The sequence below is a fragment of the Dendrobates tinctorius genome, unplaced genomic scaffold, assembly GCF_039654945.1.
Source record: "Dendrobates tinctorius isolate UK_male_01 unplaced genomic scaffold, ASM3965494v1 ptg000064l, whole genome shotgun sequence".
Lineage (NCBI taxonomy): Eukaryota > Metazoa > Chordata > Amphibia > Anura > Dendrobatidae > Dendrobates > Dendrobates tinctorius.
In genome coordinates, this window is record NW_027361732.1 from 16,435,742 (window position 1) to 16,463,216 (window position 27,475).

Sequence of the window (27,475 nt, forward strand, 5' to 3'; positions counted from 1 at the left end):
TAAACCTCATTTGAATCCAGAAATATAACTGAGTCCATCAGTTATTAGATATATGAAACTGAAATAGCTGTTGCAAAAACCAAAATTGTTATAAAGAAAAAAGGTTAACATTAATAGGGGTGCCCAAACTTTAACATATGACTGTAATTGCTTGCACCAGAAATTTTTAGAGGCTTCATTGCAAAAGTGTGAATACATATGCACATGCTGCTGATGCATCACACAAAATCGGATTACAAAAATATTTAAACACAGGTTGTAATGTAACAAAATAGGCAAAAAGCCAAGGGGGGGATACTTTTGCAAGCCACTAAAGCAGGGACATAATATAATATAGCATAATCATGGAACTTATTATTATTCCAAGATCTAGTGATGAAGATATACTTTCTTCGTGGGACAACTTTTTAAGGTGCATTTCACAATGAACGTGCAGTTTAAACAGACTGCCAATTACCTGATCAATGAGGAAAAAACTGGTTTGTCAGGTGTAGTTTGTCAGGTGAAATGATCTTTTACTTTACACAAAAGATCATTGTTTTCAGCAGTGCATTATCCTATGTAACAAGGACATAAATTACTGAGAACAATGGCAGCTAATGCGCACAAACTTTAAAAATTACAAAAAGGAAAATGGACAGATGCAAATGTTTGGGCACCCTGCATGGTTAGTACCTAAGACAGAAACATAATGATTAAATACCCTGCAGTAGATAACAGTAGAACAATGCACCACAACTCCAGAATCTGCTAAATGTTTCTGAAGATTTTTTGCAGCCAAGCAGGGATTCTGATTTGCCTCTCTAGCCATCCTATGAGAAGCTCTCATTGAAATTTTGCTTGGTCTTCCAGACCTTATCTTGACCTCCACTGTTCCTGTTAACTGTCATTTCTTAATTACATTTTTAACAAAGTAAAAGGCAAATTGAAAATGCTTTCCTATCTTTTTATGGCCTTCTCCTGCTCTGTGGGCCTCCACCATTTTCATTTTCAGAGTGCTAAGCAGCTGCTTAGAAAAACCCATGGCTGCTGTTTTTTTGTCACAAGTTTAAAGGAGGCTGGTTCTCCAACCATTAAGCATGGGGGTGGATCCCTCATTCTTTGAAGGTTATGTTGGAGCCAATGGCACAGGGAACATTTTACGGGTAGAAGGAAGAATGGATTCAATGAAATTTCATCAAATTCTTAATGCAAACATAACACTGTAAAACAGCTGAAGTTGAAAATAGGATGGCTTCTACAAATGGATAATGATCCTAAACACATGTCAGAACTGGAAGAATTTTCCAAGGAAGAATCAATGAAAATCCCTCAGACAAAAATTAAAAGACTCTTGGCTGGCTACAAAAAGCATTTACAAGCTGTAATACTTGAGATGCTGCTAGGTACTAACCATGCAGGGTGCCCAAAACTTTTTCATCAGTCCATTTTCCATTTTGTAATTTTTAAAATGCAACAGATGGGAAAAAAATATATTTTTCTGCCTAAAATACAAAGGAAATGTGTCATATTTTACTTGAGCCCTTTTAGAGATCAACTTGCTTAACTATTCAAAATGACAGCAATTTTAACCAGTGGTGCCCATACTTTTACATGCACTATCTATATACGGTGCATATTAGCCTCCATGATAAAACAAAGTCCACTACACTATGCTATTGAATACACTTTAAAGAGTGTAGTTACAGTATACTTCTATTTAACATATTGTACTGCTAAAATTCTCACGCCAATTTTGAGCTTAATGATCAATTCAAATTTTTTAAATCTGACCAGAGCCACTTTATGTGGTTATAACTCTGGAAAGCTTCAACAAATCACACTGATAGGATATGGGTTGAACTAGATGGACTTAAAGTCTTCCTTCAACCTTAATAACTATGTTACTATGTTACATGTATTCTTTATATCAGCATCTTTTTTTAAATATTTTTTGGTTAGGAAGTTATAAGCATTAAAATTTGATCAGCAATTTCTCATTTTTCCAACAAAATTTACAAAACCATTTTTTTTAGGGAGCACATCACATTTAAAGTGACTTTGAGGGAAAAATGCACCCCTGAAAGTCCTCAAAACCACATTCAATAAGTTTATTAATCCTTCTTGTGCTTCACAGGAACTAAAGCAATGTAGAAGGAAAAAATTAACATTTTACTTTTTTCACAAAAAATTTAATTTAGCTCCAAATTTGTTATTTCCACAAGGGTAACAGGAGAAAAGTACCCTAACATTTGTTGAGCAATTTCTCCTGAGTATGCCCATACCCCATATGTGGAGGAAATCCTCCCTTTGGGGACACGGCAGGGCACGGTAGGGAAATAGCACTGTTTGACTTTTGGAATGCAAAAACAGCTGTAATCGAGAGCGGACGCCATGTCGCGTTTGGAGAGCCCGATGTGCCTAAACAGTAAAAAAAAACACGTAACCCCATTTTGGAAACTACACCTCTCAAAGATTTTATCCAGGGTCATTTTGAACCCACAGGTACTATGCAGAATTTGATAGCATTAGGTCATCATATTGAACATTTTTATTTTTTTCACAAAAATGTTGTTTTAGCCCCAAATTTGTAAATTTCACAATGGATAATAGGAGAAAATGGACCTCAAAATTTGTTGCACAATTTGTCCCAAACGCAAATATACTCGATATATGGTCAAAAACTTCTGCTTGGGCCACATGGCAGGGCTAGGAAAGGAAAGAACACTATTTGCCTGGGATAGATTGTGAATACCATGTCGCATTTGAAGAGCCCCTGACATGTGAATACAGTAGAAACCCCCCACAATTGACCCCATTTGGAAACTAAACTCCTCAAGGAGTTCATCTCGGGGTGTACTCATTATTTTTAACCCATAGGTGCATCACAGAATTTTATAACATTGAGACGTGGAAATATGACAATGATTTTAGTGGTAAAAATGTAATTTTTGCATTTGCTGCAAATTTGGCAGGTACACAAGGGTTAAAAGGTGAAACTAGACCCCCACAATTTATTGCTCTATTTCTCCTGAACGCGGTGCTGCCCCATATGTCGTTAGAAATTACTGTTAGGGCACACGTCAGGGCAGAGAAGGAAGGAGTGCTATTTGGCTTTTGGAGCACAGATTTTGCTAGAATAGTTTACGGGTGACATTTGCAGAGCCCCGAAAGTGCCAGAACAGCAGAAAAACCTCAAAACTGACCTTGTTGTAGAAATTGCACCTCTCAATAAATTCATCTACGGCTGCAATAACTATTTTGTAACATCCACGCCAGGCTTTTTTTCTGGAGAATTGCAAATCTGCCAGACTAGCACCCATACATTGTCTCCCCATTCAGTATAGAGCCCCCAAATATTGTAGTGACCCTAACATTGTGACCAGTTTGTGCTTCTAGCGACACACACCCTGTAAATTGTTAAGTGTCTTCCCTCCATTATAATAATGACAAACATGTGGCCGCTTACTGTGATTTAGGCACAGTGGGGCTCAAAGGGAAGGGGGCATTTGAATTTAGGAGCACAGAATTCAATGGATTTTATTTGAGGGGCTTTTCCAGAGTCTTTGATCTAGCAGTAATGTGGAAACCCCCTATAGTTCCAGTGACAGATGACGGACCTGAGTGGGGGATGGTTTTGTGCAGGATACATAATACTTTTCGATTGCTTCCAGAATAAGGCTGGGATCACATTCTTGTGTTCAACGCTGAACACTTACGTCGGGGGTTTCCATGTGTATCCTACAAAAATGTGATTCTGATGAAACCCCCAACATAACCACCCACCATAATGAGGCAGATGGAGACACTTTGGACTCCATTTGATGTCTGCGCTGATTGGGTATCCATCTTTTTAGGCTTGCTCAGATCCGTGGTCGTCCACACTCGTGCACTAAAAAGATGCCTAAAATGATGGGACACTGCTGGAACACAGACCAGTCCAAAGTGACTCCAGCTCCCTCATAAGTGCTTGGTTCCGTCAAGGGTTTTGTCTGAATCTCGGTTTTTGAGAATTTACATGGAAACTCCGACGAAAGCGCTCATTGGTGAGTGCAGGATAAATGTGAGCTGAGCGTTATTCCAATTTTTGGGAGGTAGAAAGAACAAATATTTTTATTTTTGCGTGGTACACAGTATAGTATAAGTGGTAAGGCGGAATTATTCTTGAAATTGGTGTGATTACAGTGATACCAGGTTTATACAGGTTTTTTTAGGTTTTACTGCTATCACACAGTAAAAATGCTTTTTAGAAAAGTAGTTTTTTTGTCGCTATAGTCTTTTATTTTTGGCAAACAGAGTTGTAAAAGTGCTTATTTTTTGCATGACGAGTTACAGATTATTTTGGTATCACTTTAGGGTACATAATATTTTTTGATCGCAATTCATTTAGATTTTTCAGACACAGAATAAACAAAAAACAGCAATTCAGTTATAGTTTTTTACTTTTTATTTTTTTGGCACTCCTCACTGAGCAGTAAAAGTGATAAGACCGATTTGTTCATCAGATCGGTACGATTCCAGCGATTCCAGCTTTATATTTTTTTAATGCTTTTCTATTTTTAAACACTAAAAACAATATTAGCAAAATGAATGTTTTTGCATCATCATATTCTGAGAGCTGTAACTTTTTTACTTTTTTGCAGAATGAGCCATATTAGGGCTTGTTTCTTATGAGACGATTTTTCATTTTCCTTTGTACCATTTTGCTTTACATATGACATTTTGATCTCTTTTTATTCACTTTTTTGTGAGTCAGTATGATGAAAAAGTTATATTTTTGGCTTGTTTTTGTTATTTTTTTTAAGGGTGTTCGCCAAACAGAATAAATAATGTGCCAGTTTTATAGAGCGGGTTTTCCAGACGTGGCAATACTAATTCTGTGTATCTTTTTATTTATTTTGTTTTATCAGAAATACTGCGTTTTGAGTGGAGAAACGGATTTTTGTGATTTGGGTGTGCTTTTCTTGGTGTGTTATTTTACTTTTTACATGTTTTATTTAAATTTTTTCATTTAGTCCCACTGTGGGGCATGTATAATTTTCATTCTGATTACTTGTCTCACTCACTGCTGTACTCAGTGTCTCACTGACTGTGCCTGAGAGACTCAGAGCTGGATCTCACAGGCCACTGTACCCTGATGTCATTACCATGGTAACCAGCTGACACCCGCTGGAATTGCTCGGCGACGCTATCACCTTATTCCCCTTCACAATTTTAAAACGGCGATGAGGGAATAAGTACCCTTAACGACTGTTTAAATGTGTATCAATGGTCATTAAGATTTTGAGGTTTAACCACATTTTGAAAATTGGTATTTTTTAAAAAATGTTGTCAAATTTCAGATGTATTCATAAAAACCTGCACAACATATTGACCTGTAACATAAAGTAAAATATGTCTCAATAAACATCTCAGAATCACTGGGATATGTAGAAGCATTCCAGAGTTATTACGACTAGAGTTGAGCAACTTTGGTCGGATCGGGTTTCATGAAACAAAATTTGTTTCAGATGAAACTGGTCCGACTAGGGCAAAAAAAAAGTCGTCGTTTTGTCCGAAACCCGACAACCAATGCAAGTCAATGCAGAATAAAAGTCGGTATTGAGTGGATGAATGTCATCTGCTCAATGCCGACTTTTATTTCCCATTGACTTGCATTGGGGTCGGGTTTCGGACGAAACAACGACTTTTTTTGCCCTAGTCGGACCAGTTTCATCTGAAACAAATTTTGTTTCATGAAACCCGATCCGACCAAAGTCGCTCAACTCTAATTACCACATAAGGTGACACTGGTCAGATTTGAAAACTGGAGCTTGTTCATTAAAGAAGCACTCCCATATCTGCCCTGTATATTTCCATTAAATGTGTGCATATACTGTATATAGTATAGTGAGAGTGTACTAATATACTCACCTATTGCTGCTTCCTTATGGATCCAGTACCGTTCGACTCTTCTTCTGAGCGATGTCACCGCAATGGTGACTAGCCGGCTCACTCTATGCGTGAGCCAGAAATCTCTTTACAACGAAAGCCTATGGACTTCATTCTGACGCTCCGTAGATGTACATTGTAAAAGCCACTTCCGGGAGAGTCTCTAGAGTGGTGACAACCCTGAAGTGGAGAACAGCGGCGCTGGACACTGGAGAGCAGTGATAGGTGCTAATACTGGCCTTTTTTGTTGTCACCTCACCTCACTCTGAGAGCTACAACTTTTTAACTTTAATTTTAACATTGTTATGTTTCTTTTTTTCACTGTGAAATTTGTGTATTATATTTGTCTGGTACATAGTTAAATATTAATGTAATATATTTTCGATTTTTAAAATGCAAATAAGGAAAAAATCAATTCCACCTGTGTTTGCTTTTGTTGTTGCAGTTACTGTTATTAAGTGGATTAAAAGAGTATTTTTTGCCAATCATTATTGATGGCTTGGGGTTCAATCATGTACTTGGGGTGCAATCATGTATTTGGGGTGCAATCATGTATCTGGGGTGCCATCATGTATTTGGGGTGCAATCATGTTCTTGGGGTGCCATCATGTAATTAGGGTGCAACCATGTACTTGGCGAGCAATGTGTGGGATTATCATGGTGCTGTAATTGGACGTGTGCTTTCTGGGCACGGGCTTTATTGCCTAAAGTATCAATTACATTATGACCACATCTACAGCTCTCAATTGTCGTAAACTCTTTGCTTCCCAATATCCCTCTATAAAATGTTCCTCAAATGTTCTCTATTTTACATTAAAAGTGCAACCATTTCCAGACCGGCTATGATGCCTTTAGTGATTTCATACAGACAAAGAAGAGACAGACAGATGAGTGCAAATTCTAACCCGACCAGACTGAATGCGTTATTAAAACTGAACAATGCACTTATAATAGGTTCTAACTCTTGACTTGGATGAGAAAGATCAATTGACTTCTTATGCTTCGTAAAATGTCTGCAATCACATGACACGTATATAAATATTTAAACGTCTAGGGCACAATGGGTTTAAACTCTGACATTTTCATTTTCTTTTGTTTGGTTCTTACCAGCTCAAATGAAAGGCTTTCCTTTGTCACGCTGTCAACATCTGGAATATGAGCTTTAGCTTGAGCTTTAATGTAACACTTCTCTCCTCCAGCAAAACGAATTCCAGTAATGCCCTAAAAGATATACACAAATTATATACAGCGGTCATACTTCCGCACAGAGCAGATACTCATATTTCCTGAGCATGCATGCGTTATCTTCTGCTGCTGCACAGAAATGTTCAGTGGATCTCATTCTAGAAGAATGGAATTTAAACAGACTGTGTAGGCAGTATGCATAATCTAGCATGATGGAAGAATGTACGACTAAATGTAAAAAAAAATATCCATGGCCTCTTAATGTTTTTTCATGGTTCTAAGACCATGATGCATTGCTGTGAGAGGAAAGGAGTTCGGATTTCCATCTTTCATTTTAGCTACATAAACCGATGCCCAACTTTACTGGGTTTTATGCGCTACTAGATGGAGGCCCCATGCTATCGCATCGGGAGGGCGGTAATGTCATGATGGGGACAGGCTTTGCAGCGTTGAGAATCTCTCCCCCCATGTGCTCACCCTCCTCTCCACTCGCTCTTTCCCCATGTGCTGACATCTCCCATCTGCGCTCTCTTCTTTGACCTGTCTACCCCATGTGCTATCCCCTTTGTCTGCTGTCTCTCTCCTTCCTGTGCTGTGTTCTCCCCTCATGTGCTGTCCCGTTTGAGCTGTCTCCCCCCTGTACTCTGTGTCTCTCACCCCTGTGCGCTTTCTCTCTCCCCATCTGCTGTCTTCTCCAACGGTGTTCCACTGGTGGTACCGCGCAAGAGGCTGCATATGGCGTATACAGTGTGTGTGTGTATGTGTTTGTGTGTGTGTGTGGTGAGTGCGGCGTATACAGTGTGTGTGTGTGGTGCGTACGGCGTATACAGTGTGTGTGTGTGTGTGTGGGGCGACGGTGTTCCGCTGGTGGTACCGCGCAAGAGGCTGGTACCACCAGCAGTTTCCATATTGAGACACCCATCACTTGGGTGTCCCAATATGGCAGTCGGTGAACTTCTGTCGCTTGGAAATCTGGGATCTGGACACATCTGGACGGGATGTGAAGACATTACAAGGTAAGTATATATTAGATATTCTGCAAGGTAGATATTTCAGTAGGAATTATATGTGTGTATATATATATATATATATATATACACACAATATATATATATATATACAGTATAAAGACATACTCGTTGAGAAATGAATAATAGTTCAAATCATTAATGGATATTATTTGTTCCTGAGTAACAACATAAAATATCATAAAGTACTCAACCATTAAAAATCATATTGTGTAAATAAGAAAAGACATCAGTATACTTCTAGATAACCAAGCATACAGTACATGTACAGTAATAAAAGCAATAATGAAAGTCAACTCACAAATGGAAATATAATTGCAGATATTGAACACATGCTGCAAAGGTTCTTCTCAATATTGTTAATAAAATTAAAATTTCAAAGTGCTGATAAAAGCATGCAACTTTGCAAAGAAAATATTATTAAAAATCATCTCAAGAACTGAGGGATTTTTAACTTTTTAGTAGAATGCACTTTGCCTAGGGTATTGGCCAACTCTGAGGTCTAGTAGTGGTGTCCAGTCTCCTAGGCAAGGAGCGCAGTGCTTGCAAGCTCTTTGCTGCAGAGCCTGCAAGCACTGCTTGGAAGTTGACTAGATGGATCCGTCTAGCTTCAGTGCCAATGTTGGGTTTTATCCTGAGGAAGAAGTCCTGTGCAACTTCGAAACGAGTTGACCTTTAAAACCTGTCCTGAATAAAACTTTTAAAGAAACCATCGGTATCCTGGATTCTTCAGCAGCATAGATTCAGACTCTTCACCTTTTATCAAGTATGAATGAAGAATGGTAGATCACACAGTTTATACCTGCGCTCAACTATACCACTGGTCTAAACTTTGAATAACCAAGAGAGAAACCATACCCTTCCCCCGGCATGCAGGAAGCTGGGAGGCAGGGAGCAATGTGCTCCAGATGTTATATAATGAAATAAACCCTTTAACACATATTTCTGCTGCTTTATGTCACCTGAATTAGTCCTTGAAATTGAAGATGGTTCAGAATACTGTATATTTAATATATAGTCAAGCCATTCAAGCTGCTGTTGTCCAGTTACAGCATATAGTCTGACAGACACACAGCACCCCCATCAGCTGTTATCTGCTCTGGTGGTATCTTCACGTAGACACTTTGAATGAAGCTGAAAAGTGCATCTTCATTCAATACATATGGTTGGCGGGCCAAATTGTTGCAATGTATCACTTCCCAGGAGGAATATAAAACTTAAAAGAGGTCTTGCAGTCCTGAAGCATGTGCCATGATTATCTGATTAATAAGTGGGGTTTATTTTCTGGGACTTTCACTTATCTGAAGAATAGGAGTTCCCTACACATTTGAAATTTTTTTTCTTTGTTCACATAGGCACAGGTACCTCCATTGTAGTTTACATAGCTATCTCCAACTTTTTGAATATAAGCTGATCTACAGGATATGGCAGCGGCCGCTACACACTGAATACAGCTGCACTTTGCAGTTCTGGTCAAAGTGCTGACATCTGGCGTCCACTGATGGTAATAATAGCTGATTGATGGTGTTGGACCACTACAATCTCATATTGATCATGCATCCTTTAGATAGGTCATCAATATGCTATGACAAGGCAACCTTTTTCATTTAAAGTGGTCAACCAGAAAACCTTGAAATCTTCTTGCACAATCCTGGGTTCTTTGGCTGTTCATATCTGGCTCTTCGACCAGGACTGTCACAGGACTGGGAATCAAATGAAACGAGGCACAGCAGTATCAGAGTGCGTATCTGACCTTCGTAGACATGTAAACCGAACCCTTAAATACAGGTCAGATACACACGTGACATTGGAGAACCAAGGGAAAGGCAGAAGGAATGTGCACAATAGAGAAGAGAGAAAGGGAAAAGATAAAATACCTGATTTATCATGGCTGGTGATTTTCACTCTGGTCTTGATGGGGGGGGTGTTGGAATCAGATGTTCATGATTCACTAAGTATTTTAATAAATTAGAAGCATCAGACAAGTGACGTGGGCCTTGCCACAAATATTACTCTAGTCAATGCCTGGAGTAAGATTTCTGGTATAAGAAATGCCACATCTCACCATAAATTAGATGATGTGGGGCCATGCCCCCGTGTGTCTGCCCATTTTATTGAAGCTAGGAGAAACAAGTGAAAATGCTTAAAAGCTGGAAAATTTTTGCGCAACTCCGAGTTGTACAAAAATTTTGCAACTTTTCAAAGCAATTTACCGCAGAGTTCTTTGATGCATTGTGGGCAAAGATGGAAGGAGAAAGAGAGCGAGATTAAGACAGAAACAAAGATACAGAGTTCTAAACAATGACAGATACAGTGGGTACTGAAAGTATTCAGACCCCTTTAAATTTTTCACTCTTTGTTTCATTGCAGCCATTTGGTAAATTCAAAAAAGTTCATTTTTTTCTCATTAATATACACTCTGCTCCCCATCTTGACTGTAAAAAACAGAAATGTAGAAATTTTTGCAAATTTATTAAAAAAGAAAAACTGAAATATCACATGGTCATAAGTATTCAGACCTTTTGCTCAGACACTCATATTTACGTCACATGCTGTCCATTTCCTTGTGATTCTCCTTGAGATGGTTCTACCACTTCATTGGCGTCCAGGTGTTTAATTAAACTGATAGGACTTGATTAGTAAAGGCACACGCCTGTCTATATAAGACCTCACAGCTCACAGTGCATTTCAGGCCAAATGAGAATCATGAGGTCAAAGGAACTGGCCAAGGAGCTCAGAGACAGAATTGTGGTGAGGCACAGATCTTGCTGAGGTTACAAAAGAATTTCTGCAGTACTCAAGGTTCCTAAGAGCACAGTGGCCTCCATAATTCTTAAATGGAAGAAGTTTGGGACCACCAGAATTCTTCCTAGACTTGGCCGTCCAGCCAAACTGAGCAATCGTGGGAGAAGAGCCTTGGTGAGAGAGGTAAAGAAGCCACAGGAAACAACAACAAATAATTCCAGCGGATTCTTCCTACTTGACAATTAAAATCCATTTTATTCTTTCATCTTTAAAAAATATTCCATTTAGCAGAAATCCTTGTTATACACAGGGGAATCAGAAAAAAAGGGCACACTGCTGCTTTATGCATGCAGACGCGTTTTGACCTTCTTACGTCTTCTTATAGGTCTAGAGGTAAAGAAGAACCCCAAGATCACTGTGACTGAGCTCCACAGATGCAGTAGGGATATGGGAGAAAGTTCCACAAAGTCAACTATCACTGCATCCCTCCACCAGTCAGGCCTTTATTGCAGAGTGGCCCGACAGAAGCCTCTCCTCATTGCAAGACATATGAATGCCCGCATAGACTTTGCTAAAAAACACATGAAGGACTCCCAGACTATGAGAAATAAGATTCTATGGTCTGATGAGAGGAAGATAGAACTTTTTGGTGATAATTCTAAGCTGTATGTGTGGAGAAAACCAGACACCGCTCATCACCTGCCCAAAACAATCCCAACAGTGAAACATGGTGGTGGCAGCATCATGCTATGGGGGTGTTTTTCAGCTGCAGGGACAGGATGACTGGTTACAATTGAAAGAAACATGAATGCGGCCAAGTACAGAGATATCCTGGATGAAAACCTCTTCCAGAGTGCTCTGGACCTCAGCCTTGGCCGAAGGTTCACCTTCCAACAAGACAATGACCATAAGCAAGAGCCAAAATAACAAAGGAGTGGCTTCCGAACAACTCTGTGACCATTCTTGAGTTGTCCAGCCAGAGCCCTGACCTAAACCCTATTGAGCATCTCTGTAGAGACCTGAAAATGGCTGTCCACCAATGTTCACCATCCATAAAACCAAAAAGGCCCAATAAGGACAAAAAATCAAGGATAGAAAAGTTTTTTCTCCTCAGGTGAATGAAAAGATATAATAGCTTATAAGTTATAGGGGAAATCAACAGCATTTCAAACAGAAAGTATATATGACCACAGCTACCACTAATGAGCAAATAGAGATGGCCTAGCGATTACCTTATCCTTTGGTGGAAGTTTTACTATGGCCATTCCTGATTATAGGATTAGTTAGAGGTGAGCACTGAATCCTCTTTCCCCTAAGAGCACAGGATACTACGGGCAATGTGAGACTGCCATTTCCCTGTCAGATGTTTATATCCACATCTAGGTGAAATATGCACATTCATCATATATTTTGACATTCATATTCAGTGGTACCATTTCTTATCTTGAGATTAATTTGTATACCGCTCTCTATTTACTCATTAGTGGTAGCTGTGGTCATATATACTTTCTGTGTGAAATGCTGTTGATTTCCCCTATTTGACATTATATCACATCTCATATTCGCCTTTTATTACCACCCCTTGTCTTTTTGTAGTGCTATGCATGGTGTCACTATTTATGGATTATTATTAATAAATTTCTATATGATATGCAAAATACTTTGTATGGAGCCTCTATTATGTATCAAGGAGCACTATTATAACATATCTATATTATTGTTAATATTATGGTGAAGGATATCAACGCTTCGGATATTTAACTTATAAGCTATTATATCTTTTCATTCACCCGAGGAGAAAAACTTTTCTGTCCTTGATTTTTTTGTCCTTATTGGGCCTTTTTGGTTTTATGTTTTTGGTCTAGAGGCTCTTTCCACTTGACCATGTGGAATTTTGTTTTGGTTGTATAATGTTCACCATCCAACCTGGCGGAACTGGAGAGGATCAGCAAGGAAGAATAGCAGAGGATCCCCAAATCCAGGTGTGAAAAACTTGTTGCCTCATTCCGAAGAAGACTCATGGCTGTACTAGCTCAAAAGGGTGCTTCCACTCAATGCTGAAAAAGGGTCTGAATACTTATGACTATGTGATATTTCAGTTTTTCTTTTTTAATAAATTTGCAAAAATGTCTACATTTCTGTTAATTTTTCAGTCAAGATGGGGTGCAAAGTGTACATTAGTAAGAAAAAAAAAACCTTTTTGAATTTACCAAATGGCTGCAATGAAACAAAGAGTGAAAAATTGAAAGGGGTCTGAATACTTTCAATACCCTCTGTGTGTTGTGACTATCCATCTTCCTCTTAATTATATTCCAGAGGTTTTAAATGGGGTTCAGGTCTGGAGATTGGGCTGGCCATGACAGGGATTTGATGTGGTGGTCCTTCATCCACACATTGATTGACCTAGCTGTGTGGCATGGTGCATTGTCCTGCTGGAAAACCCAGTTCTCAGAGTTTGGGATCATTGCCTGAGCAGAAGGAATCAACTGTTTTTCCAGGATAACTTTGCATGCGGCTTGATTCATACGTCCTTCGCAAAGATTAAAGAATAACCTGCCCAATTAAAGCCTTGCTGAAGCATCCCCAGATCATCACTGATCCTGCACCAAATTTCACAGTGGGTGCAAGACACTGTGGCTTGTGCACCTCTCCAGGTCTCCATTAGACGATCAGGTGTAGATAAAGCTGAAAATTAGACTCAACAGAGAAGATTACCTTACTCCAGTCCTCTATGGTCCAATCCTTATGGTCTTTGGCAAAGTTCAGCTTGACTCGCCTTTGCTTGTCATTGATGAAAGGCTTTTTTCTTGCTTTACATTATTTGAACCCTGCCTCTAGGAGCCTGTTACGAACTGTTCTTGACTTGCATTTCACCCCGGCTGCCATTTGCCATTCCTTTAGTAGGTTACTTGATGCCATCCTGTGGTTGCTGAGTGACATTCAAATAAGATGACGGTCATTCCGGTCAGTGGAGAGTTATTTTTGCCCTCTGCTGGTCCGTAGCTTAGTTGTCCCCAATGTCTGCTGCTTGACCTTGTTGTAATGGACTGCCGTCTTAGAAATTTTAAGGATGGAGGCAAAATGACGCTCACTGTATACCTCTGCTAGTAAAGCCAGAATTGAGCCCTTCTTTTCCTCACTCAAGACTTTTCTTTTCAACTCCTTTGGCATGGTTAAAAGTTATTTTTTCATTCCTATTACTTTTGGGATATAACTATCACTTGTTTTGCCATGCAGCTTATCCTATTGCAAGAGGATTGTGAACACCACAGCAGGGTTTTTTATACTTTCCTTCGCTAAATAAGATTTGGTTCAGGTGATCACCTTACCAGAAGCACATTAAGTAGAATGAGGTGTACTCTGGTTGGAATTGGACTGACACTGGAATGGAATGGCTGTCAGACATGTAGAGAAGCTGATTTTTATAAAACTGTGCAGTGGTCTCTTAATTTTTGCCAGAGCTGTACATATACACTGCTCAAAGAAATAAAGGGAACACTATTCCATTTGCACCAGGCTGTTTGTGTTCTCTTTATTTCTTTGAGCAGTGTGTATATATATATACATATATATATATATATATATATATATATATATACAGTGGGGCAAAAAAGTATTTAGTCAGTCAGCAATAGTGCAAGTTCCACCACTTAAAAAGATGAGAGGCGTCTGTAATTTACATCATAGGTAGACCTCAACTATGGGAGACAAACTGAGAAAAAAAAATCCAGAAAATCACATTGTCTGTTTTTTTTTCATTTTATTTGCATATTATGGTGGAAAATAAGTATTTGGTCAGAAACAAGCAATCAAGATTTCTGGCTCTCACAGACCTGTAACTTCTTCTTTAAGAGTCTCCTCTTTCCTCCACTCATTACCTGTAGTAATGGCACCTGTTTAAACTTGTTATCAGTATAAAAAGACACCTGTGCACACCCTCAAACAGTCTGACTCCAAACTCCACTATGGTGAAGACCAAAGAGCTGTCAAAGGACACCAGAAACAAAATTGTAGCCCTGCACCAGGCTGGGAAGACTGAATCTGCAATAGCCAACCAGCTTGGAGTGAAGAAATCAACTGTGGGAGCAATAATTAGAAAATGGAAGACATACAAGACCACTGATAATCTCCCTCGATCTGGTGCTCCACGCAAAATCCCACCCCGTGGGGTCAGAATGATCACAAGAACGGTAAGCAAAAATCCCAGAACCACGCGGGGGGACCTAGTGAATGATCTGCAGAGAGCTGGGACCAATGTAACAAGGCCTACCATAAGTAACACACTACGCCACCATGGACTCAGATCCTGCAGTGCCAGACGTGTCCCACTGCTTAAGCCTGTACATGTCCGGGCCCGTCTGAAGTTTGCTAGAGAGCATTTGGATGATCCAGAGGAGTTTTGGGAGAATGTCCTATGGTCTGATGAAACCAAACTGGAACTGTTTGGTAGAAACACAACTTGTCGTGTTTGGAGGAAAAAGAATACTGAGTTGCATCCATCAAACACCATACCTACTGTAAAGCATGGTGGTGGAAACATCATGCTTTGGGGCTGTTTCTCTGCAAAGGGGCCAGGACGACTGATCCGGGTACATGAAAGAATGAATGGGGCCATGTATCGTGAGATTTTGAGTGCAAACCTCCTTCCATCAGCAAGGGCATTGAAGATGAAACGTGGCTGGGTCTTTCAACATGACAATGATCCAAAGCACACCGCCAGGGCAACGAAGGAGTGGCTTCGTAAGAAGCATTTCAAGGTCCTGGAGTGGCCTAGCCAGTCTCCAGATCTCAACCCTATTGAAAACCTTTGGAGGGAGTTGAAAGTCCATGTTGCCAAGCGAAAAGCCAAAAACATCACTGCTCTAGAGGAGATCTGCATGGAGGAATGGGCCAACATACCAACAACTGTGTGTGGCAACCTTATGAAGACTTACAGAAAAAACGTTTGACCTCTGTCATTGCCAACAAAGGATATATCACAAAGTATTGAGATGAAATTTTGTTTCTGACCAAATAATTATTTTCCACCATAATATGCAAATAAAATGAAAAAAAACAGACAATGTGATTTTCTGGATTTTTTTTTCTCAGTTTGTCTCCCATAGTTGAGGTCTACCTATGATGTAAATTACAGACACCTCTCATCTTTTTAAGTGGTGGAACTTGCACTATTGCTGACTGACTAAATACTTTTTTGCCCCACTGTATATATATATATATATATATATATATATATATAGTGGTAGGTAGTCACGGGAACACTGCATCTTTAAGAATGCACTTAGTTTATTAGTTAGGCTATGTGCACACAGAGTTTTTTGACTCTGCAGATTTTGTAGTAAAAACCGCAGATAAATCTGCAGGACTAAAGTCCTGCGGTTTATCTGCGGTTTTGCCTGCGGTTTTACACCTCATAATGGATGAGGTGTGAAACTGCAGCGTTTCTGCACTAAAGAATTGACATGCTGCAGATTGTAAACCGCAGCAAAACCGTGCGGAAAAGTCAGCAGCATGTGCACTGCATTTTCCAGTTTACCATTGAAACCAATGGTACTGTACAACGCACCTAAAGCTGCAGAAACGCTGCGGATCCGCAGCAGAATCCGCACCGTGTGCACATACCCTTACAGCATAAACTAAGTTTTAAGCCCAAAATAAGCATGGCCCTTTGGGCAAAACAGAAAAACAAAACGGTAGCACTATGTGCAGTTCTTGCATCAGTGGGGGTCAGCCCATTCAGGGTCAGCAATGTCCTTTAACAGACATCACGTGCACAAACACTGTCCTGGAGTCTTCCTCTCCAGGCACTCAACAACCAAGACTGACCCAGGAGTTCAGCCATTTAAGTCCAGGCCTTGGGACTCCTCACCTATATGACTGATCACATGATTGTGACATCACACAGGTCCGGTCAGCACACGGTTGTGTCGGCTCTGCATGTGGAGATAAAGGTGGACATTCTCCAACCAGCTCTATGAATGTTCACATAAAACCAGACCATTTATGCAACTTTAGCTTAAGCCTCACAACACTTTAGAGTGCTGGAGGAAAATACTTGATATCACTGAGGCCATCAAGTGAAGTGACACACATCTCCCCTCCAGTACTTTACCGGTGACTCAGTCATAATATATATATAATACTTTATGTATATTTGGTTATTTTTGATATGTTATGTTTGCTGTAGAAAAGGCTGATTTGGTCAATTTAATACAAAATGGTGTTTTGTCTGTTTATTTGGGAAAATCCAGGAATAAGGGGTTTGGTGAGAAAAAGAGAACTTGTTACAGTTTTGAAGGGGGAGCCTCCACCATACTGCAGTCATATCCTGGGGCCACGAATAACTGACATGGCTACTGAAATGAGTTCTCCGAATAAATTTGTACCAACTCTATCACACTGTCTATACCTTGTACAGTATATCAAGCAGTATAGAAATGAAGTGTTCTCCCAATATATTACCACATTCAGTATTTAAAAATAAAAAAACAACTTCAGAAAGCAGCTACATTTTCCTTCCACAGACTTACATTTACTAATGAAGCTACAATTAAATACATGACAGCAGTATTCCCTGTCACCTTTCTAGATGAGCTTCTAAATCTGCCACCTTGCCAGCAAATTATCTGGTTTGTAAATCATTATTATTGTGCCAATAAATGTCATTTGTGCCTATGACCAGCTTAATGCAAAATGAAAATCTCTCATATTCCAGGAGATTTCAGAATTACAAATGTCACATCTTTAGATTGCTCTCATCTCATACACTGAAGCGACAGCCCGGCAAAGAATGCAAACAGGAATAGTCAGTCCTAACCTATTTACAAAGATGTACACTACAATGATGTGCTGCTAGGTAATCCCATATTTATGCTGCAGCTCCTCTCGCATTTGCTATACCCATAAGGGCATATCCTGTAGCCTAAACAACACAAGTATAAACTGGATTTTATATTCACACTTGATAAACAGCAACAGAAGCAAAAATGGGATGCGGAGTGCTTCTGGTTGTCATCAGAAAAATATAATTCCATTTTAGCTGACATCTCACAAATATGGCTCCAAGTGCATCTTGTTTGTGATGTGTAATTGAAGTGGAAGTTTAATCCCGGGGCTCATAAATCACACAGAAGCTCTAGGCCCTCCCTTATGGCTGATACAAGTGAATTATCAGTTTTTCAGCTTGTACCATACCCAAGTTCTTTCAGAGTGTAGCAGACCATTAACACATTCAAAGCCTCCTAACATAGTGTCGGATGGGTGCTGAGACCATTTGCACAGCGTCCTTCTGCTGACATGTGAAGGAAGTAGGTGACAGGTGCAGTGAACTCATACAGTCCCTGTGCACATAGCTGTGACTTTGGCCATATTAATGTGAGTCCTAAAGGAGCACATAGTTCATAAATGGACTAACCCCTCTGTAACCTTCTAGTTCTTCGAGATTTCTCCATGTTGACTTTCAATACTTCTGTTCAGTATTTTGGCTAGGATATAACATCTAATGCCTAAAAGAATTACATTATTGGCAATTCTCTAATAATCTCTTACTTCTACAATAAGCACAATTGTAAATGGGGATGGCTCCGCACTGCAGCTTTTTACTAAAGGTTTATATTAACATTCAAAAGAGTCATCTGTCTTATGGGGAGCTTTCTCCCCATGAATATAATCCATTGTAAAATACAAATGTATGCAGGTTTTCCTAAACTTTTTTTTAAATCAGTTCCTCGCTGTTTTCGAGATCTCTGCTTGGTCCCATTCAACAAGAAGCTTCATATGCAGCTGCAGATTACCACAAGGGTAGGGTTTCATGACCATTTTCTCTCCATATGAGAAAATTATATGATTATTCTGATGTGAGTTGGATCAGTTTTTCTCGAACGTGGAGAGAAAAAAAATTCTCCTCCCTCTCCATTCTGTCAGTCTGTGAAATTCACACAGCACTCGGTTTGAGGAGAAAATTGGCATGTGCACAACCCTATAGAAAATCGTGCTATTTGTTAGCATTTGTTCAATATAATCAGTTGTGTGCACGTGCCCTAGTTTGACTCTGAGAGATCCATCTTTTATACAAACCATGCACCAGTGCGGCCATCACAGGAACAGGACATACCGTATTTTTCCAACACTCACCTAGGTTTAGAGTAGGAAAATATAAAAAAATTGAAGCATAAAATGTGGTCATAACACACTGTTATGGGGGGTGTCTGCTGCTGACACTGTTATAGAGGTAATGTCCCCAAATTCTGCTCAACGCCGGTGTAGTACAGTTATATACGATCCATATTCTGGTATAAATGTCCCCATCCAGGTATATATGGCCCCCAAACCATCCTGGTATACATGGCCCCACATCCTGGTATACATGGCCCTCATCCTGGTATGCATGGCCCCCATCTCCATCCTGGCATACATGGCCCCCATCTCCATCCTGGCATACATGGCCCCCATCCCCATCCTGTTATCGATCGCCCCCCATCCTGGTATACATGGCCCTCATCCTGGTATGCATGGCCCCCATCTCCATCCTGGCATACATGGCCCCCATCCCCATCCTGTTATAGATCGCCCCCCATCCTGGTATACATGGCCCCCCTTCCTGGTATACATGGACCCCATCTTGATACTGTATATATGGTCTTCATCCTTGTATACATGGTCCTGCCATCCCCATCCTGGTATATATGGCCCCCATCCCCACCCTGGTATACATGGTACCCAATACTGATATACAGTGGGGAAAAAAAGTATTTAGTCAGTCAGCAATAGTGCAAGTTCCACCACTTAAAAAGATGAGAGGCGTCTGTAATTTACATCATAGGTAGACCTCAACTATGGGAGACAAACTGAGAAAAAAAAATCCAGAAAATCACATTGTCTGTTTTTTTTTCATTTTATTTGCATATTATGGTGGAAAATAAGTATTTGGTCAGAAACAAGCAATCAAGATTTCTGGCTCTCACAGACCTGTAACTTCTTCTTTAAGAGTCTCCTCTTTCCTCCACTCATTACCTGTAGTAATGGCACCTGTTTAAACTTGTTATCAGTATAAAAAGACACCTGTGCACACCCTCAAACAGTCTGACTCCAAACTCCACTAAGGTGAAGACCAAAGAGCTGTCAAAGGACACCAGAAACAAAATTGTAGCCCTGCACCAGGCTGGGAAGACTGAATCTGCAATAGCCAACCAGCTTGGAGTGAAGAAATCAACTGTGGGAGCAATAATTAGAAAATGGAAGACATACAAGACCACTGATAATCTCCCTCGATCTGGTGCTCCACGCAAAATCCCACCCCGTGGGGTCAGAATGATCACAAGAACGGTGAGCAAAAATCCCAGAACCACGCGGGGGGACCTAGTGAATGAACTGCAGAGAGCTGGGACCAATGTAACAAGGCCTACCATAAGTAACACACTACGCCACCATGGACTCAGATCCTGCAGTGCCAGACGTGTCCCACTGCTTAAGCCTGTACATGTCCGGGCCCGTCTGAAGTTTGCTAGAGAGCATTTGGATGATCCAGAGGAGTTTTGGGAGAATGTCCTATGGTCTGATGAAACCAATCTGGAACCGTTTGGTAGAAACACAACTTGTCGTGTTTGGAGGAAAAAGAATACTGAGTTGCATCCATCAAACACCATACCTACTGTAAAGCATGGTGGTGGAAACATCATGCTTTGGGGCTGTTTCTCTGCAAAGGGGCCAGGACGACTGATCCGGGTACATGAAAGAATGAATGGGGCCATGTATCGTGAGATTTTGAGTGCAAACCTCCTTCCATCAGCAAGGGCATTGAAGATGAAACGTGGCTGGGTCTTTCAACATGACAATGATCCAAAGCACACCGCCAGGGCAACGAAGGAGTGGCTTCGTAAGAAGCATTTCAAGGTCCTGGAGTGGCCTAGCCAGTCTCCAGATCTCAACCCTATAGAAAACCTTTGGAGGGAGTTGAAAGTCCGTGTTGCCAAGCGAAAAGCCAAAAACATCACTGCTCTAGAGGAGATCTGCATGGAGGAATGGGCCAACATACCAACAACAGTGTGTGGCAACCTTGTGAAGACTTACAGAAAACGTTTGACCTCTGTCATTGCCAACAAAGGATATATCACAAAGTATTGAGATTAAATTTTGTTTCTGACCAAATACTTATTTTCCACCATAATATGCAAATAAAATGAAAAAAAAAACAGACAATGTGATTTTCTGGATTTTTTTTTCTCAGTTTGTCTCCCATAGTTGAGGTCTACCTATGATGTAAATTACAGACGCCTCTCATCTTTTTAAGTGGTGGAACTTGCACTATTGCTGACTGACTAAATACTTTTTTTCCCCACTGTACGTGGCCCCCATCCCCATCCTGGTACACATGGCCCCCATCACACTGCACGCATAAAAAAAATAATTGATTCTACTCACCTTCCTTACTCTCGCTTGCCGTGCGGCGCCCTGTTCTAAAGCCAGCAGTTGATTTCAGCATGTAAGCAACGCATAACATCAGTGCCATGGGTCCCCACATGCAGAGGTCAGCCGCCAGAATACTTACTGGTCCCCATGCTCGGGACTATGGGTTTGAGGAGCAGTGAGTATTCATTCTCTTTCATTGCGGACACACAGGTTAGCTGCAACCACCGGCTTATAAAACCTGCAAAAGACAAAATGAGCAAAAACCCTGCTGTAACTAAATAAGTAAAAGCAAAAGTGCATCTAAATAATACAGAGTTTTTAGTAATACTGTTTTTGATCAAAAGTAGCATGAAAGCCATCCCACCACGACACAGTAAGTCTGTTCGGGATAGTCCTACACTGTCTAATATTAAAAACCTCGCCTTGTGTCAAAGCTGACCTCAATGTGTGAACAAGGGCAGACAAAAGGACCGGGTCCCAAACAGTAGACACCAGTCTGGGGAAGCCTTATATACAATTTCCAGGTCAGGAGAGGGAGGCCACACCCCAGCTTGCACACAATGCAAAAATACAAAGAAAAACACAAAAATTGAGCTTGGTTTGAGTTGATACACATGCAGCATATAAATGCATGTTGACATTGGCCATAAAACATAAAACCTGCAAGCTCAATTTTTGTGTTTTTTCTTTGTATTTTTGCATTCTGTGCAAGCTGGGGTGTGGCCTCCCTCTCCTGACCTGGAAATTGTATATAAGGCTTCCCCAGACTGGTGTCTACTGTTTGGGACCCGGTCCTTTTGTCTGCCCTTGTTCACACATTGAGGTCAGCTTTGACACAAGGCGAGGTTTTTAATATTAGACAGTGTAGGACTATCCCGAACAGAGTTACCGTGTCATGGTGGGATGGCTTTTATGCTACCTTTGATCAAAAACAGTATTACTAAAAACTCTGTGTTATTTAGATGCACTTTTGCTTTTACTTATTTAGTTACAGCAGGGTTTTTGCTCATTTTGTCTTTTGCAGGTTTTATGTTTTATGGCCAATGTCAACATGCATTTATATGCTGCATGTGTATCAACTCAAACCAAGCTCAATTTTTGTGTTTTAACCACCGGCTTATGCAGCAGCTGGGCGATCATGTGTGCTCGCTTTTAAAGAGAATGAATATTCACTGCTCTCCACTCCCATACTCCCACACACCTCTCGGCGCTGGCTTTAGTGCATAAAGATGGGAGGGACTATGGGTGAAGGAAACAGTGAATATTCATTCTCTTTAATAGCAGGCACACAGGTTAGCCGCAGCCACCGAATAATTCAGCAGCCGCAGCTAACAGTTTGCCCACAATTAAAGAGAATGAATATTCACTGCTCCCCACTCCCATAGTCCCACCCACGGTCTTGGCGCTGGCTTTAATGCATAAAGGTGGAAAGGACTATGGCCGTGTGGAGCAGTGAATATTCATTCATTTTAACAGTGGGCACATGTGTTAGCTGCAGTCAACTTCTCCTGCCTCCTGTGACCCGCTCCTCCACTGCTGCGGCTCCCCCACACCCCAGAGCCGGACTATAATACGGACCCCCCTCTTTCCTCCAAAATTTGGGAGGAGAAAAGTGCGTCTTATAGTACGAAAAATACAGTAGTTTTATGTCGTAGAAGAAACAATTAAAATATCCTATTGAATGACAGCAAACAGAGTATTTGAAAACAGCAACGGTTTGATGCAGAAACTTTATAGAAAAATTACTTTCATGCATTTATTTGCCACAAGTGGAATACACATTTTATTTCATAGAGTTATGACTTAAAAAAGTGAATTCATGGATTCACTGAATACAGATTTTACTTCAGAATTGAGAATTTTTCTTATAAGATATATTTCAAAGCTGCTTATTTTCATGTGTAATATTGATTTATGTAATAAACATTAAAACGACGGTTACACTTTAACTTCCCATAACTTCATAGACACTGGTAACTACAGAGCCAGACTACTTTCATCAGTGTCAGGTCAGTATAAGGTTTTTTTTACTAGAGTACAATTTTCAATGGACCTGGCCATCAGCTGAACATTGAATTGTAAGTCCTGGCTTCCGTACATTAGTTGTGTCTTATTAGTTTTTCATGCCTGATCTGGACACAACTGATGAAGAGTTTTGGCACATTGCGCATCGGTCCGAAGTCAGTAGTCAAATCAGAACACGCTTCATTTTATGTTTTTTTGGTTTGGCTAAAAAACTAAAAGCAACAACTATGGGCACCAGATGAAAAGGAACAATCCCATAAGAATCTGTGGGATCAGTTCCAGCTTCATTTTCCATCCAGGGATCTAGGCGGTTGTATGAATGAATACTAGGTCTAAAACATAATATTTTCATTACACAGAAACACAATTAAAACGTAGGGTGTGTGATCAGAAATGGGGCTGTCAATGTTACACTTCAAAGGTTGTCCTGCATGTTGTCTTAATTGTAAAACTGTGAATGCGACCATGACAATTTAACAAATAAACAAATACACAAAAAAACAGAATTCTCAATAATCTGGCACATGATCATTCTTGACATTTTGGATCATTGAAACCAATAATTATTGTAATAAAAAAAATCCTAGGGCTTTACATTTGCTTCTATGAATCATAAAGCATTCATTGGTCAATTTCATCTTCTGGACCCTAAAACTTCTTGACCAATGTTTTACAATTTGGGGTTAAAATAGATTTTGGTTGTACATGTTTGTGGATTATATTTTATTCTGTAATTTGAGACCTGTCTGATTGATGGAAACTGTAGGTATAAGCCCGGTTATCACAAGGGTTTATTGAAAAGCTTGCTTGATACAGACTTACTACCAGAACTCTACGAGATAATAGAAACAGCCATACTCACAATCTGGAAATCATGCACTTCTACAGCTTCATCATTACCCGCTCCAGTCTTGAATGTTTCTAGATTGTTCCCAGCGTCAATTTCCATTGATCCTTCTTGTATCTTGCCATTGATGCTCATAGTATAGTGAACATTATAAACCTGCAGAAGTGATAATAAAAATTAAGAAATAATAGTGTTAGGGCCATCGTGAGAATACATAGTCTTCCTTCCTTTCTCTTCTAAACTACAAATATTTACATACTGGTGTATTTTACGAAATTCCTTTAAAAGACCATTTTGGCCCTGATTCATTAAAACAATATTGACAGAATTCTAGTATAAATTGATTTGAAAAGAAGCAAATTTTTTGGGCAACTCCGAGGTGCACAAAATATTTTTGACTTTTGACATTTTCATGACAGTTTCTCTCAGCTCTGCCAAAAAAGGTAGAACCAGGGCGGGACAGGGATGTGACACCACAGCTCATCTAATTTGTAATGAGCTGTGATATGCCCTATGCCAGAAATCTTACTCTAGTCATGGAGAGGAGTAAGATTTCTGGCAAGGCACACGGAAACCAGCTGTCAGATTTGGCGTATTCTTCTCGTCAGATGCTCCTGAATGTCTGACTTCAACATGCCCCAAGGCACCACGCCGGTCTTGATAAGGGGGCAGAATAGAGTGCAAGGCTCCTGATTCATTAAGAGGGGTGCACCTCCGTGTGCCTTGCCAAATGTCTTACTGCAGTCCCTGCTGGAGTAAGATTTATGGCAAAGCGAATGCCAGAATGCCGCCACTCGTCATGAATTTGCGGATCCAGCTCCTCCCATTTAGTTGTAGCTGAGTGAAAATGGAGTGAAAACGCTAAAAGTCTCAAATTTTATTTTAGAGATGCCTTGAGTTTTGCTAAAATTTTCTGAATTTCAAAGCTTTTCATGGCAGAATATATATATATATATATATATATATATATTGTATACACAGGTAATTGCAGGTATTTCGGTGATGGCATTGTTATAGAACAGGAGATGAACCTGCAATCTGAATTAAGGTTGTCCGAAGCCAGACGACACCTTTAAAAATCATTCCTGATTTCTTATTTTTTAGAATTCATTTCAGTTCTGTACTGAAAATAAAGTAATAACGTCACCATTTTTGGACACCCTGTCAGAGGCGTGAGTGGTAATGGCCTATGTTGAGTCAGGATGCATGGTGCATCATGTGAAAATACGCGAGGCCGGCTGCAAAATATCTCTGTGCAGCATATTCTAAATGGTGTTAAATGTGCATGAAAAGTGCTTGATGAGGCACCGGGAGATGGAAACGATGAATAGAGGATGGAGAGACGGCTTTATGCTATGATTTGGTAGAAAAAAGAATATTCACACAAGCTGAATTTTAACATAGTGCACAGGGTGAAGAACATGTTTACTTTGCATCTAATAGATAAAGGAAAAAAAATGAATGGAAAACCTCACTCTGAACTTCAGCACTTACATTTCCATTCTTCCGCCACTAAATATTCATTCTGATGACATTCACTAGCTTTTATGTTTTGACTGAAAAATTTATTTCTCTTACTAGTACATAGAATGTTTTTCTAAGCAACGTATTGATGCGTATGCCTTTTATAATGAACACATTCGAAAGCTATGTAACGAATACAGGGGTTTAAAAGGAACCTGAGAGGAGATACATGCCGCCTATCGTAAATCATGAGCAGCATGAATCAGAGCCACTAGATGGATCTCTAAAGAGTCCTGTCTTGCATGGAGTGGAGGCCAAGAATGGACACCTCCGCTCCCATCATTGTGTGTGGGACTACCGTAAATTGCAAGTACAGCACATTCACACTTGCGGTACGGTATCTGTTCTTGAAAAGCATTGCCTGATTAGATATGAGATGTAATACAAATTTAAGTAGCACCCAATCAACCCCATTGACTTATAATGGGGTCCATCAGATTCCATAATTTTGGAGCCTCAGGACTCATGCAGATGTCTGTTTTTCAAGTACCTGTTCTATCCATGTTTTTTATAGTCTGTGGGGCTGTTCACTTGTTTGTGTTTTTAGCAGACAGAGTGGTCAGCAAAAGAAATGACCGTTTTTGATCCAAGACATGGATAAAAATCACGTATAGAAGTCTATAAGTCTGAGAAAAAGCATGGACAGTACCCAGATATCATCCATGTCCTGTCCGTTTTTAACTTTGTAATGGGCAGAAGAAGTTTTGCAATAATAGTTTTTGGCGTCATACAAGGAAATCACTGATAGAAAAAACTGACATTCTGACCAAATACTGAGGGAAATCTCATCCAAAACATTCATTTGGTCTAAATCCATAATTTTTCCTATTTCTCCTCCCAAATCAGTTCAAACAGAGGGAGGACGAGAAATAACCCCTGGTATTAGTCCTGTAGCAGGGTTTATCACCAGTCTTTCTTTACCTGTTGTGTTTAGCTTCCTGTGCATTCCTGTTTCAAAGAGAAGTAGAGGGACCCCATTGATTTATATGGGGGTCGGTCTGGTTTCCAATTGGTCTCAGATTTTAGAAAGGAAACATAAATTCCTGTGTGTAGACCTTTTACTTCTGTTCTAAAAATAAGCTACAAACGGAAACTGAATGGACCCCATATAAATCAATGGGACCCTTTTACTTACCTTTGACGCAGGAAAGCACATTCCTTTATATTTGACTGGAAGAATAATGCAGCATGCAGTGCTATCCTTCCCATCAAATCTATAGACACTGAAAGTTTGATGAACTTCGTTGTACAGTCATGGCAGAAAGAGTTATCATCCTTGAAATTGTTCCAGAAAATGAAGTATTTCTCCTACAAAATTATTGCAAATACACGTTTTGTCATACACATGTTTATTTCATTTATGTGTATTTGAACAACATAAAAAAAACAGAAAATAAAAGGTAAATTGGACATAATTTCACAAAAAAAACTCCAAAATGGGCCAGAAAAAAGTGTAAACAACTTTGTTTAAAGCATGTGATGCAAGTAACACATGAGGGCAATATGAAAACACATGAAACCAGATAAAAAAGGGAGAAGTTGACTCAATCTTTGCATTGTCTGTGTGTGCCACACTAAGCATGGAGAATAGAAACAGGAGAAGACAACTGTCTGAGAACCAAAATTCTTGAACAATTTAAACAATCTCAAGGTTACAAGTCCATCTCTGGAGATCTTGATGTTCCTTTGTCCATTTAGTGCAACATATTTAAGAGGTTTACAACTCATGGCATGGTAGCTAATCTCCCTGGACGTGAATGGCAGAGAAAAACTGATGAGAGATTGCAAAGGAGGTTAGTCCAGA

The 27,475-nt window shown here is 39.9% G+C and overlaps 1 protein-coding gene across 1 annotated transcript in view; it reads right to left on the minus strand.

Annotated features, from left to right (window-relative positions):
• Nucleotides 1-27,475, minus strand: part of CNMD (chondromodulin) — a 125,066-nt gene that overhangs the window by 77,727 nt on the left and 19,864 nt on the right. The window contains exons 3-4 of the mRNA XM_073580344.1: nucleotides 24,163-24,303; nucleotides 7,018-7,131 (exon numbers count right to left, since the gene is read on the minus strand). Of these exons, the coding sequence (XP_073436445.1) occupies nucleotides 7,018-7,131; nucleotides 24,163-24,303 (255 nt within the window). The remainder of the gene's footprint in view (nucleotides 1-7,017; nucleotides 7,132-24,162; nucleotides 24,304-27,475) is intronic.